This window comes from Eptesicus fuscus, chromosome 8 (genome assembly GCF_027574615.1).
Source record: "Eptesicus fuscus isolate TK198812 chromosome 8, DD_ASM_mEF_20220401, whole genome shotgun sequence".
Classification (NCBI taxonomy): domain Eukaryota; kingdom Metazoa; phylum Chordata; class Mammalia; order Chiroptera; family Vespertilionidae; genus Eptesicus; species Eptesicus fuscus.
Window position 1 is genome coordinate 20,082,333 of NC_072480.1, and position 17,745 is coordinate 20,100,077.

At 37.2% G+C, this 17,745-nt stretch overlaps 1 protein-coding gene across 2 annotated transcripts in view; it reads right to left on the reverse strand.

Moving 5' to 3' along the window:
* Positions 1 to 4,717: 4,717 nt before the first annotated feature.
* Positions 4,718 to 17,745, reverse strand: part of DNAJC15 (DnaJ heat shock protein family (Hsp40) member C15) — a 73,989-nt gene continuing 60,961 nt past the window's right edge. The window contains exons 6-7 of one of the 2 annotated variants that reach the window (XM_028151567.2): positions 17,186 to 17,295; positions 4,718 to 4,950 (exon numbers count right to left, since the gene is read on the reverse strand). In XM_028151567.2, coding sequence (XP_028007368.2) covers positions 17,231 to 17,295 — 65 coding nt within the window. In that variant the 3' untranslated portion in view covers positions 4,718 to 4,950; positions 17,186 to 17,230. The remainder of the gene's footprint in view (positions 4,951 to 17,185; positions 17,296 to 17,745) is intronic. The other variant, XM_008145550.3, reaches the window with a different exon arrangement.

A 17,745-nucleotide genomic window follows, 5' to 3' on the forward strand; every position in this document is an offset into this window, starting at 1 on the left:
AAAAGGAGCTGATTCTAATTTGTTGGTCTTTAGCACTAAAGCTTAGATGTCAGCACTGCAGCAGTATCTCCAGATGATTTTCATCTTGTCAAAATCAAGCTAAGTTTCCCACTGCTGATTTTTATTTTCCAGGGGCACTTTCTTTCTCTAAGTTGAGGTAAGAATTTGAAGTTTTTGGCTAACATCTATCTTGAGTGATCTTATCCTGCCAATGTTTAACTCACCTTGAATGTTGGGGATTGAGTATCTGTATCATAGTCTGTTCAGACTTCAAATGTTGACCAGTGCTGCTAGGCACTGTTCAACAGAGCAGAGGAGGAAAGGGTTATTATAGCAGGAAGAGAAATGAACAGTACTTAATGAACTTGCATTTCAATTGAGCAGGGTTTTTAGTATTTTTTAAGCTTTTTATAAATTCTTTTGCCCAGCTACAATATAAAAAGGAAAATAGCACTTAGCTGGGAACAATAGCTACTCAGCTCATAAAAATCACTAAAAGGAACATTTTCTTTGTCTACCATGCCCAGCAATTTCACTGGTAGGCAATAATCCAGATCACTTGGATTCTACCTTAAAAAAATGAGCCCCGAAAACCTTCTCAATTTTACCACCTAATAAATTATTCTAACAAAAATCTTAATTTCATAATATGCGTAACTCCACCAGAAATAAAATTTTAGCTCATAATCCATGTGATGTTTTTGACAAGTACATGATAGTGATCTAGTGTTAATGAGATATGCGCTTTTGGTTGCCTTTCCATTAGGAGGGAGGAACGATGCTGACACATTTACTCACTGCCATCAAATCCCCCATGCAGCAGAGGCCTTATTTCAGGAGGGGACTGCTGAGCGAGGTGCAGTGCCTGCGAGAGCATGGTTCCACGGTGTGAAATGAGCTGGCCTACTTGGATTTTCGCTCCTCACTCAGCCTCTGTAGCGCATCCTAAGTGGGTTGAGTCAGAGAAATGTCACATCTTTGACATCAAGGGCCTGGCTAATTCATCTTCTCTGACAAATGTCATTAAACTACCTTAAGCTAATTGCCAACTGTGTTGAAGATATGTCATTAAAAGCTCTTCACTGTGTTCAAGGTTTCCTATGACAACCAAAGGATTTTTGTACTTGGATAAAATATGTTATTTCTAATGACCCTGCTGGGTAATCATAAGCTTCCGTTTCTTAATTCAAAAGTACCAAGAAAAAAACACACAACTCTCCATATTTAAGAATCTTTTCTATTTAGTTTGAGCATACTATACATTTTAAGAATGAATTTATATCTTTACTGCATGACATAGTAAATGTACAATATTTGCTGAATGAATAAATGCATTTCAAATCAAATAAAGAAATGGTTTAAGACTAAATAAAACAGTCTTCCACAATCGACACACTTTTCCCTTAGTAACTCCTCTCCACTTTTGACTTTATGCTGGAGATTGGCACCATCAACCATAGTCTAAACGGTATCCTGGACTCCCCTTTAATTAGCTGTCCATTTGACTTACACTTTCTCTGGAATCTAAGAAATTGTTTTGTTTTTAAAAGGTCTTTCCTGCGCCCTCAGATTGCATCTAAGATATAAGAATAAACAGAAGCTGCAATAGCAACAAAGACTTAATTAAGAAGAATATGCAATGACAGCAAATATGTAAAAGCAATCTTTACTGAAGATAGGTAACCATTCAAATAAGCCTTTACAGATAATAAGGAGGATGGGTAGCTATTTAAAATCCAATTTTATGACACTGCCACTTAGAGAATGACTACTGAATTAGTATCTACCTAAAATAGCAGTTGTATCATCTGAAACTGTTTCAGGTAGTTGTACTTAAATTCTACATTCCTGATCATCTTTTTTAAAAACAATGCCTTAACTGATTTGACTAGGGTTGGGGGGACCCAAATCCTGCCCTGATACATAGTAAAGATGACCATTAATTATTTCACAATCCTTTCTATCCTCTCCCTTTGAAATCTAGGCAGGCTCTATGACTGTCAAGTGTTCAGATCGAGGTGGAATTGCAGCTTCCACTTCCTGTCTCTTTGGACCACTTTCTACCATCGTGTGATGATGCTCTAGTAGCCACTGGAGAAGCCTCTGTGGAGAGGAACTGGGGCTCCCAGCCAGCAGCCAGTACTAACTTGAAGTGGCTCCTTCTGCCCCAATTGAAGCTGCATGAAATAGAGGTGAGCCATCCCCACCATGTGCTCCCAAATTGCAGATTCAAGAGTAAGATGATTACTAGAACACACCTCAAACCTTAATTAAAGGTATTCAAAGATTTAAATTTAAAGGAGCAGTGAAAGAAGTAATACTTATATGTTTGGAGTACTTGCTATGTGACTAAATGCTTTACACACCCTTATTTCCTAAAACACCTTATTAGGATTATCATTTCCTCTGTTCTATAGATGAGGCAATTACAGACACTGCCCAAAATCATGTTATAGGATATTCAAAACCACATCTAACTCTAAGGCACATGCTTAGAGGAAAATGGGAATGAAAGAAATTCCAAATTAATGCTGGGGACTCAAATTCTCATGAATATAGTATGCATTAGAAAATATGTCAATTAAAAGGTATGTCCTCAGGGTGCCAATATATTGCTTAGCATAATTTTCAAAATTAGCGATGACATTTTGTGAAGTATAGTATTCAGAAAACATTGTTTAGTACTTACAACTTTATGATGGCTAATAAATACAATGTTCCATACTGAAGGTTACAAAGATAAATGACATTTTTGCTCGAAAGGTTCTTTAATGGAGAAATAAGGCATATTACACACAGTATCAAGATATAAGTACTATAAAGTGAGGAATAAAGTGGTGTGGGAATATATTCATTCATTCACTCAAGAAATATTTATTGGGTGCCAATGTAGCAGTAAACAAGAAAGATATGGTCCCTGCTCTCAGAGAGTTGATTCATATTACTTTTACTGGAAGCACCAGAAAAAAAGATATACATTTTAGCTTGGCCTTCAGGACCTTTAGACTTTGAGCATGTGAAGATCTGAGGATTAGAAGGGCATCTAAAGTACAAAGATAATAGTGAGCAGAAAAATGAAAAACACTAAAGCGCAATAAAATTAAGATGTGCAAGGAGACTTTAAAGCAAGAATGATATTTTACTAACTCTGAAATTCAATCAACTTTGAGTCAGGCCATTAGTTTATGTGCCAAAAGAAAACATACTATAGCATGGCTCTCAATCAGGGGCAAGTTTGCACCCCCCAGGATCGTTTGGCAATGTCTGTAAACATTTGTAGTTGTCACAACTGAGGGGGTGCTACTGGTCTTCAGCAGGTACAAGCATGGGTGTTGCCAATCACCTGACATTGCACAGGAGAGCTCCCACAAACAGGATCATTCAACTCAATACTGATAATATTGCCAACATAGAGAACTTCCGAACTACAGGATGCAATAAACCAAAGATGCATCTAGATATTAAAAATTATTTTAAGATAGATAAAATACAGTAGTTCAGTTTATCTGGGATGAACTCAGAATTTGTAAAGTAGTACATGCTAGAAAATAATGCTGGTAAATCTGTATCTGAATCTGTTTTCTCGCCTTTGCAATAGTAAAGTGCTGTGACCAGTGGCTGTTTGAAGGAAGTAATTTAATGCAGTAGAAACCAAAGGGCCAGCCCCTCAACACCATATGTTAACCCTGTGCTTTTGAGAAACCCCACCCTCCAGTCACAGTAATAAATATCCCATTTCTGCTATTCTGACTGATCTCAGAAAAAACATACTGACTCTCCAATCATAAAAACAATATCGCTTATTGTTGTTAAAGCCCAGCTCTATGCCACTTACTCTGTGGAGCTTCCCCAATGCTCTCAGTTTAAAATATTTCTTTCTTTTCTTTAACTTCCTTAGCATATCATCTATATGTCTCTAATAGTATTCATGTGATTTATCTTTATTCGAAATATAAGACCCTTTGGGTCAGGATCCATGTCTGGTTCACACCTGTAACTCCCACAGGGCCCACAACAGCATCCTACACACTGTAAGTGGTCAATAAATATCTGAATGAATAACTGAGTAAATATCTAGTACCGGATGACTATAATTAAATACAAACTCCTCAGACTTCTCACAGCTCTTTCAGCCTTACTTCAGAGGGCTCATTTTGTAAATCTTTAATCATTTTAGTAGCTCTCCAAGTTCTCATGCTTTGGCTATAGGGTCTCAGAGAGAGCAGAGTTCTTTAACGAGTCCTAACCACTACTTTAGAAAATACTGTTCTGTAAATTCCATTAAGTTTCAGATCATTTCCCCATGGGATAGCAGTCAGTGTTAGGTCTCAAAACATTTAAAGCCCCTCACACACTAGACTACTAAATTTCTCTGAGGAAATGGGGACAATGTGAGTATAAACATAGGAATGGGCAAAAGTAGATTTACAGTAGTTTTATTAACTCAAAAGAATACCACAATGCAACTGTAAACCTCCTTTTGCCTGTCCTGTATAAACAGTAAGACAATTCTATTTATTGCTCACAAATACCAATTACATTACTGAGGATCATATTTTTTGGATACTTTTTTTTGGGAGACAGAAGAATATGGGGAATTTAAAACTAATAGAACAGAAATATTAAAATGTATGATTATCACAGAGAAAGTAAGACAATAAGAAAAAAAGGTATTATAGAATTTTAAGGTGTTCTTTTAAAAGATAATAAAAAGACAGATTATTAATCTTTTATTATTATACCACGTAACAGTGGAATAAATTATTTAGGGTTAGCACATGGGAATTACGATGGTCAGTAGTGGTTTAGATTAAATACACAGGACTTTGTTTTTTAAAGCACCCCCTTTTTTCCCTTCATTGTAGTCCTTGAGCATCAATCAATATTTGGTGGTTTCTTCCAGCAAGTCCTTTGCTTCATTTATTTTGGTTGCTAAGTATGGAGATCCACCTGAGGACAAAGAAAAATAATTGAATTAAAACACACTTTATTATTAACAATTTTAAGTCTCAAAAAGAAATACAATCTTAATTATAATTCTCTGGTATTTTCCCACACATCCATTCTCTGACAAATTAATGTATAAGTTGACTAGAAATCAAAACAGCATAAATTAAATTTGTTTAGTGAAGCACTACAGATACACAACAATCAAAGACAACATCTGAGAAAGATAATGAAAGAAAGTTATAATCAGGAATAATTTGAAAAACACTCAAACATTTTGCTGATCAGACATTACCATTCAAATATTTAACCAGAGAATTTTCTGAAATTAAGTGAATGGTTAGGTAAATAAAGAAATCCAAGGGCTCATTTAGAGTCTAATTAAACCTTAGAATTTCACAAAAATAAAATACAAGTTAAAAAGGCAACTATGTACTACCCAATTCTAAAAATCATATTTACTAATACAGATGAACAAATGATAATAAAAATAATGTTAAAGGAAATGCTCCCCGTTCTCTGAAATGACCCTATTAGAATACTTATGAAATACAATCTCACATTTACTGTGCCCTAAAATAAAATTACATCAGTTTTTTCTTAGGGTTCTTTGAAATGAATTCTTTCTAATGCAAACAGCAAGAGAAAAATTGAGCTGAATTTCAAATTCAGAATCATTATAAATCCCAAACAGAACCTATTTGACATACAAAAATACTAGCCCCACATTGTCATATTAAACCTGTTTAAGCATTGTACACCTTCGAACTTCTAGTCCTAAACACTTTATTGCTTAACAGTCAAGCTAACAATCACTACAGTTTACCAGTTTCTTTGTTTGTTTTTATTCTCCTTGAGTTTTCAACCATCTATAGCCATTGAAAACATCATAAGACCTCACTAGCTTAAAACAATCCAAAAAACATATAGATATTATTGGTGTAAATTGTCCTGAGTGTATTCAAACCTTTTATTGATTAAGGAAAAAGAAAGCAGGGAAAACAGATCAACAAACATGGTGTTGTAGTATAAAGGACAATGCAGGAGGAAGCTAAATTTAGCTTTTTGCCCTTGAGTATACCAGTTACATTTTCATATCAAGATCTGAATCGCTATACTTACGGAATATATCACAGAGTGTCCTTGAATATACAGTAAGAATTATATATGAAGTTGATGAAAGTTTCCATATAAACTTGATTATGAAACAAACTGATTTCATGATTTGAAAATAATCTTGGAATTAGGTAATGCAAATCTGTTTAATTTGTTTAAATTTTTAGAGCTTACCAAAGTAATGTCAGGCATCTTGTATGTCCTCAATAAATATTAAAATATTAACTCAAACACAATCTTTAATTGATTGGCATGCATTCTGGATATTTAAATCACAGGCTATAAATGCTCATTTAGCAGACAAAATAATCAAAGGTACAAATCGAAAGTCTCATTAAACATTATACTCATTGATGGCAATGCTAGAAGAATGCTGGACTTTTCACTTATGTGCACGGTAGAAATTTTGGCTTAGCTCTCATTCCACCCTCCTAAGATTTGGAAAAGTTCCTAAGCCAAAAATTACAATTCCTACATTCCCTTCAAGTAGTGTTTGCTACAAATTGTGAAATTTGAAAAGCCGAAGTGAGGGAAAGGCTTTCTTGCTGGGCCTCTTTGTTACTGCTGCCAGCAAGTGAGGTCAAGGAGTAGCAGTGACAGCAACAGTGCCTCAGTACAGTTCTAGTGGCAGTCTATGAGGCAGCAGCTTTCCTGACAGAGCAGCTGGTTTGGGGAATTATTCTTATAGGCCTAGAATTTATTCCTTCAAATCTTCCAACAATTTGAAACCACTAGTTCCCTGCACTAAATGCCCTCCTACTTAACGCATCTTGTTTCTGGCACTGACTCTTGATTTCTATAACAATATGTGATATATATCCTATATTTAACGGGAAAAATATACACTTGAATCTTTCAATTTTGCTCAGTTTTCTTGGGGAACCATCTAGATTCCATTTAATTAGAATACTCATCTCACCCTTGACCTCAGCACCTTTGTACTTCCACTAAACACTGCTGGAGCTCTTCTGCTTTGGGCTGTCATGAACTATCATATTTTAGACCCACCCTCCCATTAACACTAACTAGAAGATTTGAATAAAATACAACACATCACTATGAAAGAACAGGAGGTCTAACCAGTCAGCCAAGTGTTGAGGATAAGATCCTAGAGATAAGGAAATTGCATTGTGATGAGCCCAACATTCTGCACTGATTTTTCCCTTCAAAGAAGCTAAACAACAGATAGTATCCTATATAATAAAAGGCTAATATGCAAATAGAACAGCGGAACAACTGAACAACCAGTTGCTGTGACATGTGCTGACCACCAGGGGGCATGTGCGTAACATGGCGGGCGTTGACCGCAGGGGGATGGTGGAGCAGGTGAGCGGGATCGCCAGACCAAGGTGGAGAACTAGTCGCTGTCATCGGGCGAGCCTCTGGTGGTTACTGAAAATTCTTTGCTCCCGTGCACCGCGCGCCTGGCACTTGCACCCACTGCCGGTGCCCGGCACCAACCTTGATCACTCGGCACCATTAGCAGGTGTGAGCAGCGGCTGTTGTCCCTGGTTGTCCCTGAGGGCTTCTGCACCTCCCCCTGCTCCTGAGGGGCGATCAGGGCAGCAGCCACCGCTCGCACTTGCTGATGGCACTGGCCCCACTCCCACCAGCTGCTGGCGCTGGCACCAATCGATCCGCGCCATCAGCGGGTGTGAGCGGGGCCAGCGCCAACAGTGCGTGGGAGCAGCAGTGGCGGGAGTGGGGCTGGTGGCAGACAGGGGAACCGGGGATCACAGCGGGAGGGGCTGGACGGAGGCGCAGAGGATGGGCCGAGACCCGCCCCTGTGCCTACTGTAGCCTCATGGCCCACAGTTCCTTTCATGATGCATGAATTTGTGCATTGGGCCCCTAGTATACTATACAATTCCACTTATATGAAATGCTAGAAAAGAGATATCTAATGTATGGTAGCCCAAATTGGGATACAGACTGGCAATGGGAAGAAACATCAAGGAACTTTTAGAGTTATAATAAGCTAATATTTGGTTTGTTTTTATGTGTATCTTTTGAGAACTTTCTTCATCAGGGCTTCCTATCAAAGATATGCTATCCTCATAAAAAGAATTAGAATGCATTTTCTTTTTCTTTGGTTTTTTGAAGAAATTCACTTGTAGAACTATCCTGGCCAAACATTTTACTTGTAGGAAGGTTTTTAACTACAAATAGATAGGATTCTTTTTTTTTTAATTTATTGCCTAAAGTTTTACATATGTCTTCTTTTGCCCTGATTGACCCCCCGCCCCCCAAGCCATTCCCACCCGGGCAAGCCCCCACTGTCCCAGTATCTGTGTCCATTGGTTATGCTAATATGCATGCATACAAGTACTTTGGTTGCTCTCTAACCCCCACCCCTACCTCCCCTGCCACTTGCATCTGGATCTATTTTTGTTCATCAAAATGTGTTGATCATTATATCCCACATATGAGTGAGATCATGCAATATTTACCTTTCTCTGACTGGCTTATTTCGCTTAGCATAATGCTCTCCAGTTCCATCCATGCTATTGCAAATGGTAAAAGTTCCTTCTGTTTTATAGCAGCGTAGTATTCCATTGTGTAGATGTACCATAGTTTTCTAATCCACTCATCTGCTGATGGGCATTTAGGTTGTTTCCAAATCTTAGCTATGGTGAATTGTGCTGCTATGAACATAGGGGTGCATATATCCTTTCTGATTGGTGTTTCTAGTTTCTTGGGATATATTCCTAGAAGTGGGATCACAGGGTCAAATGGGAGTTCTATTGTTAGTTTTTTGAGGAAACTCCATCCATACTGTTCTCCACAGTGGCTGCACCAGTCTGCATTACCACCAGCAGTGCACAAGGGTTACTTTTTATCTGCATCCTCACCAGCACTTGTCGTGTGTTGATTTGCTGATGATAGTCATTCTAACAGGTGTGAGATGGTATCTCATTATTGTTTTTATTTGCATTTCATGAATAATAAGTGACTTTGAGCATGTTTTCATATGTCTCTGGTCCTTCTGTATGTCCTCTTTCAAAAAGTGTCTACTTAGGTCCTTTGCCCATTTTTTTTATTGGATTGTGTACCTTCCTTTTGTCATGTATGAGTTCTCTTAAATTTTGGATATTAAACACTTATCTGAAATAGCAATGGCAAATATGTTCTCCCATTCAGTGGGCTTTCTTGTTGTTTTGTGGATGGCTTCTTCTGCTGTGCAGAAGCTTTTTATTTTGATGTAGACCCATTTAATTATTTTCTCCTTAGTCTCCATTGCCCTAGGAGCTAAGATATTGGTAAGATATTGCTACGACATATGTCTGCTATTTTGTTGGTAAGATATTGCTACGACATATGTCTGCTATTTTGCTGCCTATGGAGTCTTGAAGGATTTTTATGGTTTCCTGTCTTACATTTAAGTCCTTTAGCCATTTTGAGTTTGTTTTTGTGTATGGTGTAAGTTGGTGATCTAGTTTTATTTTTTTCCATGTATCTGACCAATTTTCCCAGCACCATTTATTGAAGAGATTGTCTTGACTCCCTTGTATGCTCTTGCCTCCTTTGTCAAATATTAATTGAGCATAATGGCTTGGGTCAATTTCTGGGTTTTCTGTTCTGTTCCATTGGTCTATATGTCTGTTCTTGTGCCAGTACCAGGCAGTTTTGAGAACCGTGGCTTGGTAATTTAGCTTGATATCTGGTATCGTGATCCCTCCAACCATATTCTTCTTTCTCAGGATTGCTGCAACTATTCAGGGTCTTTTTTTATTCTAGATGAATTTTTTGAGAGTTTGTCCTAGATCTTTGAAACACTGTATATACTAGTGTACCAGTGCATGGATTCGTGCACATTCAAAGGAAATTAACTAGAAGAAATATTTTAATACCACTATTCGTCCTTTCTCTTTAATAAAGGTGTCAACAAAATTCACAATGACAGATCGAAACACATGCACGCGACTGGCCCAGAAAGAGCTTTATATGTAGCAAGCATGTGCAAATCAACTTAGCCTTTTATATATATAGAATAAACTTGCTTAATTAAAACTGCTTGATGATTTTGCTAAACTTTTTCCAGCCCAGAGAAGCACCCCAACTTCTCTTTCAGGTAATTGTCAGCAACACAGCAGTAAATATCAACACTAAGCAGATTATTATTGTAGATCATACAGGGAGAACAAAGGGTAAAATATTTAACTGTAGCCATGTTTGACTATAATCTGCACAGTGAGAAAACCTGAAGTCATTCTCAAGTTCCACCATTTCTAACTTCTTTTCAGTCGGGTCAAGTTTCTAAACTTTCTAAATCTGTTTTCTTGCTAATGAAAAGAAAACAATAGGATTCTACCGAGTCTCCTATCTACCTACTCCAGGATTCTGTGAGGATCAAATGAGATGTGGCCTGTGAAAAATGCTTCACAACATTTGGTTAAAGTGTAAAATGTTTGCACTTGGCTATAAAGCAAGTCATGTTTCTGGTCTGAAGGAACTCTAAGGAGGCTAGTCGCTAGGGAGAGGAAGCCAGGTGTTGCTATGTGACGTCATTACCTGTGCCCATAGCAACCGTTTCCAGGCTGGGCTGGGCTGTGGGCTGCATTTTTAGCCATGAGGTCTTGGCAGCATTGGCTGCGATTTGGTGGGGTGTCGCTCCGGTGTGGTGGCAGGGCCTGTGTCCCAATTGGGGGAAGCCGAGTGTTGGTTTGTTGGCGCCAGGTCCGTGGTGCCCCCTAGTGCATGCCAAGGAAGCTCCTGCATTGAGCATCTGCCCCCTGGTGGTCAGTGCACACCATAGCTACCAGTCAGATGGACACTTAGGCATATATATATATAGATATATAGATCTAGATATAGATATAGATATAGATATAGATATAGATATATATGATATATAGATATATATATATATAGATATATATATATATATACTAGTAGCCCATTTGCACGAAGATTAGTGCAATAGACCTTCATTCACCTGGCTTCCTGCACCAGTTTTCTGCCGGCACCGGGGACCCAGGCCTTGGCTGTGGCCACCGCCCTCTGCCTTCTTTCAGGGTACGGGCTTGGCCCTGGGCGGTGGCCTTGGGCTCGGCTGCACCCAGCGTCCCTGCTACCCGATCGCAGGAGCCGACCCCCAGTGGTCTCCTGCGATTGGCGCAGGCTCCCCGCTGGCGCCCAAGGCCCGGAAAGCCTCGGGCGGCTTTCCGGGCCTTGGGCTCCGCCACACCCCAACATCTCTGCAACGGTTTCCTGGTGGGCTTGGTTGATGGGCGTGGCTTGGTTGGTGGGCGTGGCTTGGGCGTCGCGAAGGTGCGGTCAATTTGCATATTTGTCTATTATAAGGTAAGATATATATATAGATACTTTTTTTCCTCTCTCTCTATGGCTTGCTTCCACTCTAGACTCCCTATTTTCTCTGTAGCTGCCAGAGTATTCTTTTTAATATTGTAAATTAGATATCATTTCCGTAACACTTAAAAATTAAAGCCAAAGTTCTTACTACAGCTTCCAAGCTAATTCGGCCCTGGGCATCCTCTCCAATTGTATTACCTACCACTCCTCCCTTGCTCACTATGTTCTAGCACATTTTACAATTCTAGAAACACATAATATGCTCTCATTTCAAGATCTTCACATTTGATGTTTCTTCTGTTGAAATATTTTCTTTTTATTTTTGCATGAATTACTCCCTCAAGTCTCTGTTCAACTATTATCTCCTTTCAGAAAATTTCTAAGATGGCTATAAAGAAACACTACAACTGCCTCCTCTCCAGCTGCCAATCTCTATCTTGCCTGCCCCCTACTCTTTATTTTTCTTAAAAATACTTATTATCATGGCACTTTCTATATCAGCCTTCCTATATAATAAAAGGGTAATATGCAAGTTGGCCCTAAGGGCAGAATGACTGCTGGACTAGTCACTATGAGGCACACTGACCACCTCTTGGCCCCTTTCCCCAGCCGGCAGTCTCCGATGGCCTGAAGGCCATCCACTGCAGGGGGAGGAGGGGGCTGGCGAGCAGGTGGGAACAGCCAACCTCTCGGTTCCTTCCCCCACCCATCAAGCATGGGGAACCGGGGGTGGGTGGCGGTGGGGGGCGAGGCCGGCTGCAGGCAGCTGGGGAAGATGGCCCTGATCGCAGACCAGGCCTAGGCACCATACACGCCATGAATTTCGTACCCTGGGCCTCTATTTATGGTATAACAAACTACCCCAAAACTTAGTGGCTAAAAACAATGTTTTTTAATTCTCACTGTTCTATGCATTAGCTGGATGGTTCTTCTGAGCTGTGTCAGGTCAACTAGGGCTGGATGGTCCAGGATGTCCTACTGGGACTTCAGCTGGGATGGCCAGGCCTCTCTGTTTGGTCTTTCTTCCTTCAGGAGGTGAGCCTGGTCTTCTTCAGCTGGTAGTCTCTGGCTCTAAGAGAGCAATAACTATGCTTTTTGAGACCTGGGCTCTGAATATCTCTAAAGGCACCTGCTTTTATCCACTACAGCATTAATCATCCACACAAATTAAATTATTTTGAATTTCACAACAAACAGCGTATACTCTGTCAGGAACTATTTTTCCCATTTGAGGCCCAGATAACCTGAGTACCTTAGTTAAGATCTAAGTAGCAATACTAGGATTCTGTTGTTGTTAGTTTTATTTTTTTTCTTGTTTTAAGTGTTGTTCAAGTCTTCTATTTACTTATTGACCTAGAAAATATACCAATGAGAAATATTCCTAATACTAGGTTGAAAGAAAAGAGATTTTTTAAAAATTAAATTGAATTACATCACTCTATTGCATAAAAACTGATGGTAACTTCTTAGAATAAAGTTCAAATACTATACAGAACCTACAGTGTTTCATTATCATAAAATATATCTATAGTTTTCAAAATCTGGCACCACCTCATGTCATGCTACCTCTTCCCTTGACTATTATACCCCCATCCCACTATTTTTCTTTCAAGTCTTTAAGCACAGTAAATTCTTTCCTCCCTTAAAGCCTTTACACATGCTAGTTCCTTGACTTTCACAACACAACACAACACAACACAACACAACACAACACGCTTCTTTTAACTCTAGTGTTGCTCAAAGAAGCCTTCCCACAATCACCTTATGTAAAGCTGCCTCTTTCCCATATCTCAGTCCATTGTACCCTTTATTGCACTTATTACAACTTGAAATAGATTTACTGGATTTTTGTCTGTATCCCATTAGAATGTATGCTCAATGAGGATAAGGATCCAGTTATCTTGTTTTACAGTTAAAGTCCCAACATTTAGTACAATGTCTGGCACCCTGTAGAAGTTGAATAAATAATTTCTAAATGAATAAAATAATAGTTTCAGGTTTCTATCAATCAAGAGTCTTTATAAATTTTGATATGATAATTATATTAGTTATTACTCAATGCTTTTGTGTCTATAAATTTTATTTGTATGCCTTTCTTTTTAAGCATTTGCTTGTTCATTCACTATATATACTATAGTGGGAGTTTACTAAATGTCAGCCATACAGGTTATAAATTTAATGTGATGTTCTTTACTTTTAAAGGTCTCACCATTTATTAAGAAAAAGCAACATGATAAAATAAAATAATCTTTTTATAAAAAAATAATGAACTCAAATACAATGCCTTCAATCTAATGAACATGTTGTAAGGAAGGAAAGATGAACCCTCTGAAACCAATAATAATCTAAATACATTTATCAAAAGAGAAAATTGAGCTAATTAGGCATCACTCTTTTTTTACTGAATTCATGTTGACTCTTGGTGATCACCTTTCTTTTTCTAAATGTTTGCAATTCATCTTTTAAGTGTAATATACTGTAATACATTATAATATATTATTACCAAGGCTTCATGTAAAATTTAGCTTCTTTTGTTACAAGAAGAGTAATCAGAAAAATCCATTCAAAAATATAATTATTACCTTGATTTGTTTTTAATCCCAATATTTAATCTAATATTGATTTAAATACTATTACAGAAGAGAATATTATGGTCATTGAAAGGGGACATAAGTGGAAAAAGATTGAGAATCTCATGCTGCAGGCAAGCAAATATTAACTGAATGTAAGAAAGAGCTTTCTAGTAGTTAGAGCTGCCTACCAGAGGGCTGCCTTGCAAAAACAGTAAGTTCTCCATCACTAAAAATCTTTAAGGAGAGCTACCAGGCTGTTTTTCGTCGGAGAGCAGAAACAATCTAGACTTAAGAGGCACCATTGCTTTAGATCAGTGTCCCTCAAACTATGATCAAAAACTTAAAAATTTTTTTTCTACTCTGTGTTGGACCAATAGTTTTACACAATACAAAAATACCCCACATTTGGATGTCATGGTAATGTCAAATCGCTATAAATTTTTCTAAATCAGCAATTTTCAACTTTTCATCTCATGGCACATAAATTAATTACTAAAATTCGGGGCACACTAAAAAAAATATATTCTTTTATCAATCTGACCATAAAAATAGGTATAATTTTGATTGATTTAAAAAATAATAGTAATTACCTACTGTTATTGCTGCAAAGTGACTTTTTAAAAAATTAGGTGGCTGGGCCAGCATGGCTCAGTGGTTGAGCGTCAACCTATGAACCAGGAGATGATGGTTCGATTTCCGGTCAGGGCCTATGCCAGGTTGCAGATTCAATCCCCAGTAGGGGGTGTACAGCAGGCAGCCGATCAATGATTCTGTCTCATCATTGATGTTTCTATCTCTCTCTCCCTTTCCCTTCTTTTCTGAAGTCAATAAAAAAATATTTTTTAAAAAATTAGCTGCCTATACTTATATATAAGGATTTCTGGTACCAAGAATTAATCAATAAGACGCAACCTTATTATGCCACGCTACCAGTAAGATGCAACTCTATTATATGACATATATTTATGGTTCAAGACAGGGCATTCACACCAGACAGTTATTGTTGTGTTAGCTATTGTCCTTTTTTTTATTTGACAATATTAGGAAAAAGAGGTCAGTGTCCCTGACTAAATAGTCAGGTATTGCATGTTTGCAAGTTTTCTTTTTTTTTTCTTTTCTTTTTTTTTAAGGGCAGGAGGGCACCTGTAAGTCTCAAATCACTCTCTCAAGCAAGAGTGGTTGAAAACAAAGGCTTGTATTGAAGGAAATACTCAGCTAACGCCAGCCCAGGTATTACATGTTTTAAAAATTCTTGTGGCACACTGGTTGAAAATTGCTGTCCCAAATGCTTACTTTTGATTTTTGTTTTTAATTTGGTACACAAAGGTAACAAAGTGTGTCTTGGCATGAATAGGTGGACTACACTTTGAATGGATTACACAGTCTGTAAGATATCTCTGCGGTTCTACAGTTTTTCAAATTTACCTAGTCTGTCCTCCTTTCTATAGTCATTGGGCATAAATATCAAACTACTAATTTCATAACAAGAAACTGCTTTCTTCAGCAATTGAAAAAGCATAATCTAAAAGTTATTAGTCTAAAAGCATTATTTTATTACTGCATTAATTAACCTTTTATCTAATTAAATTAAAATAGCAAAATTTTCTTTTCTACCACATATCTTAATGCTCATTTGAAACTGGTTACATAAGATTTATTTTCAGCCATTTCTCACACTTAATTATCTGGTGTCACTTTCTTTGCACATGCTAATAATGAAATGTGTAATAAATTACAGTTGATTACACATTTGAAGTTCTAACTTTATTTTACTATCAGGTAGCAAATGCAACAGAAAATCTCTTGGGGGTAGTGGAGGAGTAGAGGTGGGGGAACATTTCATAAATTTCAGATACACTGGGTAAAGGATTTAAATTTTTGCAACCACTTGTAATACCCAGATTTGGCCAAAACAAACATGGTGAAGAATTATAAAAAGAGGAGCAAAATTAAGAGTACACTTTCTTGTGGAACTAGAGGATATTATGCTAAGTGAAATAAGTCAGACAGAGACAGATAAATACCATATGATTTCACTTATATGTGGAATCTAAAGAACAAAATAAACGAACAAAACAAATTAATAGATACCGAGAACAAAATGATGGTTGCTAGATAATGGGAGGGGGGCTGGGAAGCTGGATGAAGGAACTAAGAAGTGCAAATTGGCAGTTATAAAATAGTCACAGGATGTAAAGTACAGCAGGGTAAATATAGGCAATAATATTGTAATAACTATGTATGGTGCTGAGTAGATACTACACTTATGGGGGCAGGGATCACTTCGTAAGTTATATAAATGTCTAACCACTATGCTGTACATCTGAAATTAATATAATATTGAATGTCAACTGTAACTGTAAAATTTTAAATGATTTTTTTTTAAAAGGAGTTACCAGTCTCATACTTTCTCAAATACTCCTGGCTTTCTCTCCAAGGAAAATCAGATATATTTTTTTTAAATTGGTTATCTTCTTCCCATTAAAAACAAAATTAAACAACCTTCCTTCTCACAAGTCAATTTACAGATTTATAAGCTATCATCTCCCAACTCTATCATACACGAGTTCTTTCCCTACAGTAGTTCCAGTATTCATTAATTCACCATATTTTTATTAGAGAAAGAATTCTTAAGTATGTATATACGAATAAGTTTTAGGAACTTTATGAAGTGTCTTAAATCCAAATACTTTAAAATTTTAGCTGAATGAGCAATTATATGAGCAAATGTGCACAGTTGTAAGTACATTCTTATAGAGAACAATAATCCAAAAAAGATTAAAAGAATCTTTATTAAATTAAAAATGTGATCTGAATAGAAATATATGATATAGGTTCTTCATTAATTAAATAGGTATGTAAAGATATTATATACCATATAATCAAAAAGGACTTTAAAAATAAATCCCTTCGCTTTGTAGATAATGAAATTGACATTTGGAGAGGTTAAGGAGAGTGTTTAGGCTGTTGCTAACTAGAAAACAGAAGACAGAAAAATGTTGGCCTCCTACTTCCAGGCCCTCACACCTGCTACCCACACAGGGACACACAGGAGGATATGAGTAAACATGCTACAGGCAGTCAACAATACCTCTGATAAGTATACAAATCTACCTCTGATAAGTATACAATCTCAGAATAAATCAAGTTATTAATTCTTTAAACATTAATGGATCATAAGATATATAAACATTTTTTTATTGAAGATATCTAAAAATACATATTCTCTTAGATACATTTTAGAACTTGCTTCCTTGCCAGTAGGCACAATCAATAATCTGTCAATCATCTAAAAGACGAGTGCTTGATCCTACTGCGATCAATAAAAGAAGGGCATACACTAAACCTGGAAGGGACAGAGGATGTTTAGGAGACAGAAGGCTTCAAGGAGGCACTTAACCACATTTTTTTCTGAGGCAATTACTCTGAAAGCCCACAATACAAAGTTAATTAGTTGAGTGGATCTTTCAGTAACTGTTGAAGCGTTTAGAAATTTTAAGAAAAACCTCATTTCAAAGTTTATTCCCTTGTTTATTCACACTAAAAACAGCAAGAACAAAAACCAAAGGAGATAATGTTTAGTAAAAAGAATTTTTATAGTAAGTAATTAAGTGGGAAAGCTGGGGGGAAAAAAGTCTTATTTTTGGTGTCAGTTAAGATGGGTATGACTCCAAAATTTGTTTTTAATTTTTTTCAAAATAATTATAAAACTGAAAGTCTAAATTAAGAATCCATGGAACATTTCCTTTTTCTCCCTCCACTCCCCACCTTGACTTCTGAAATACAGTGCAACTTT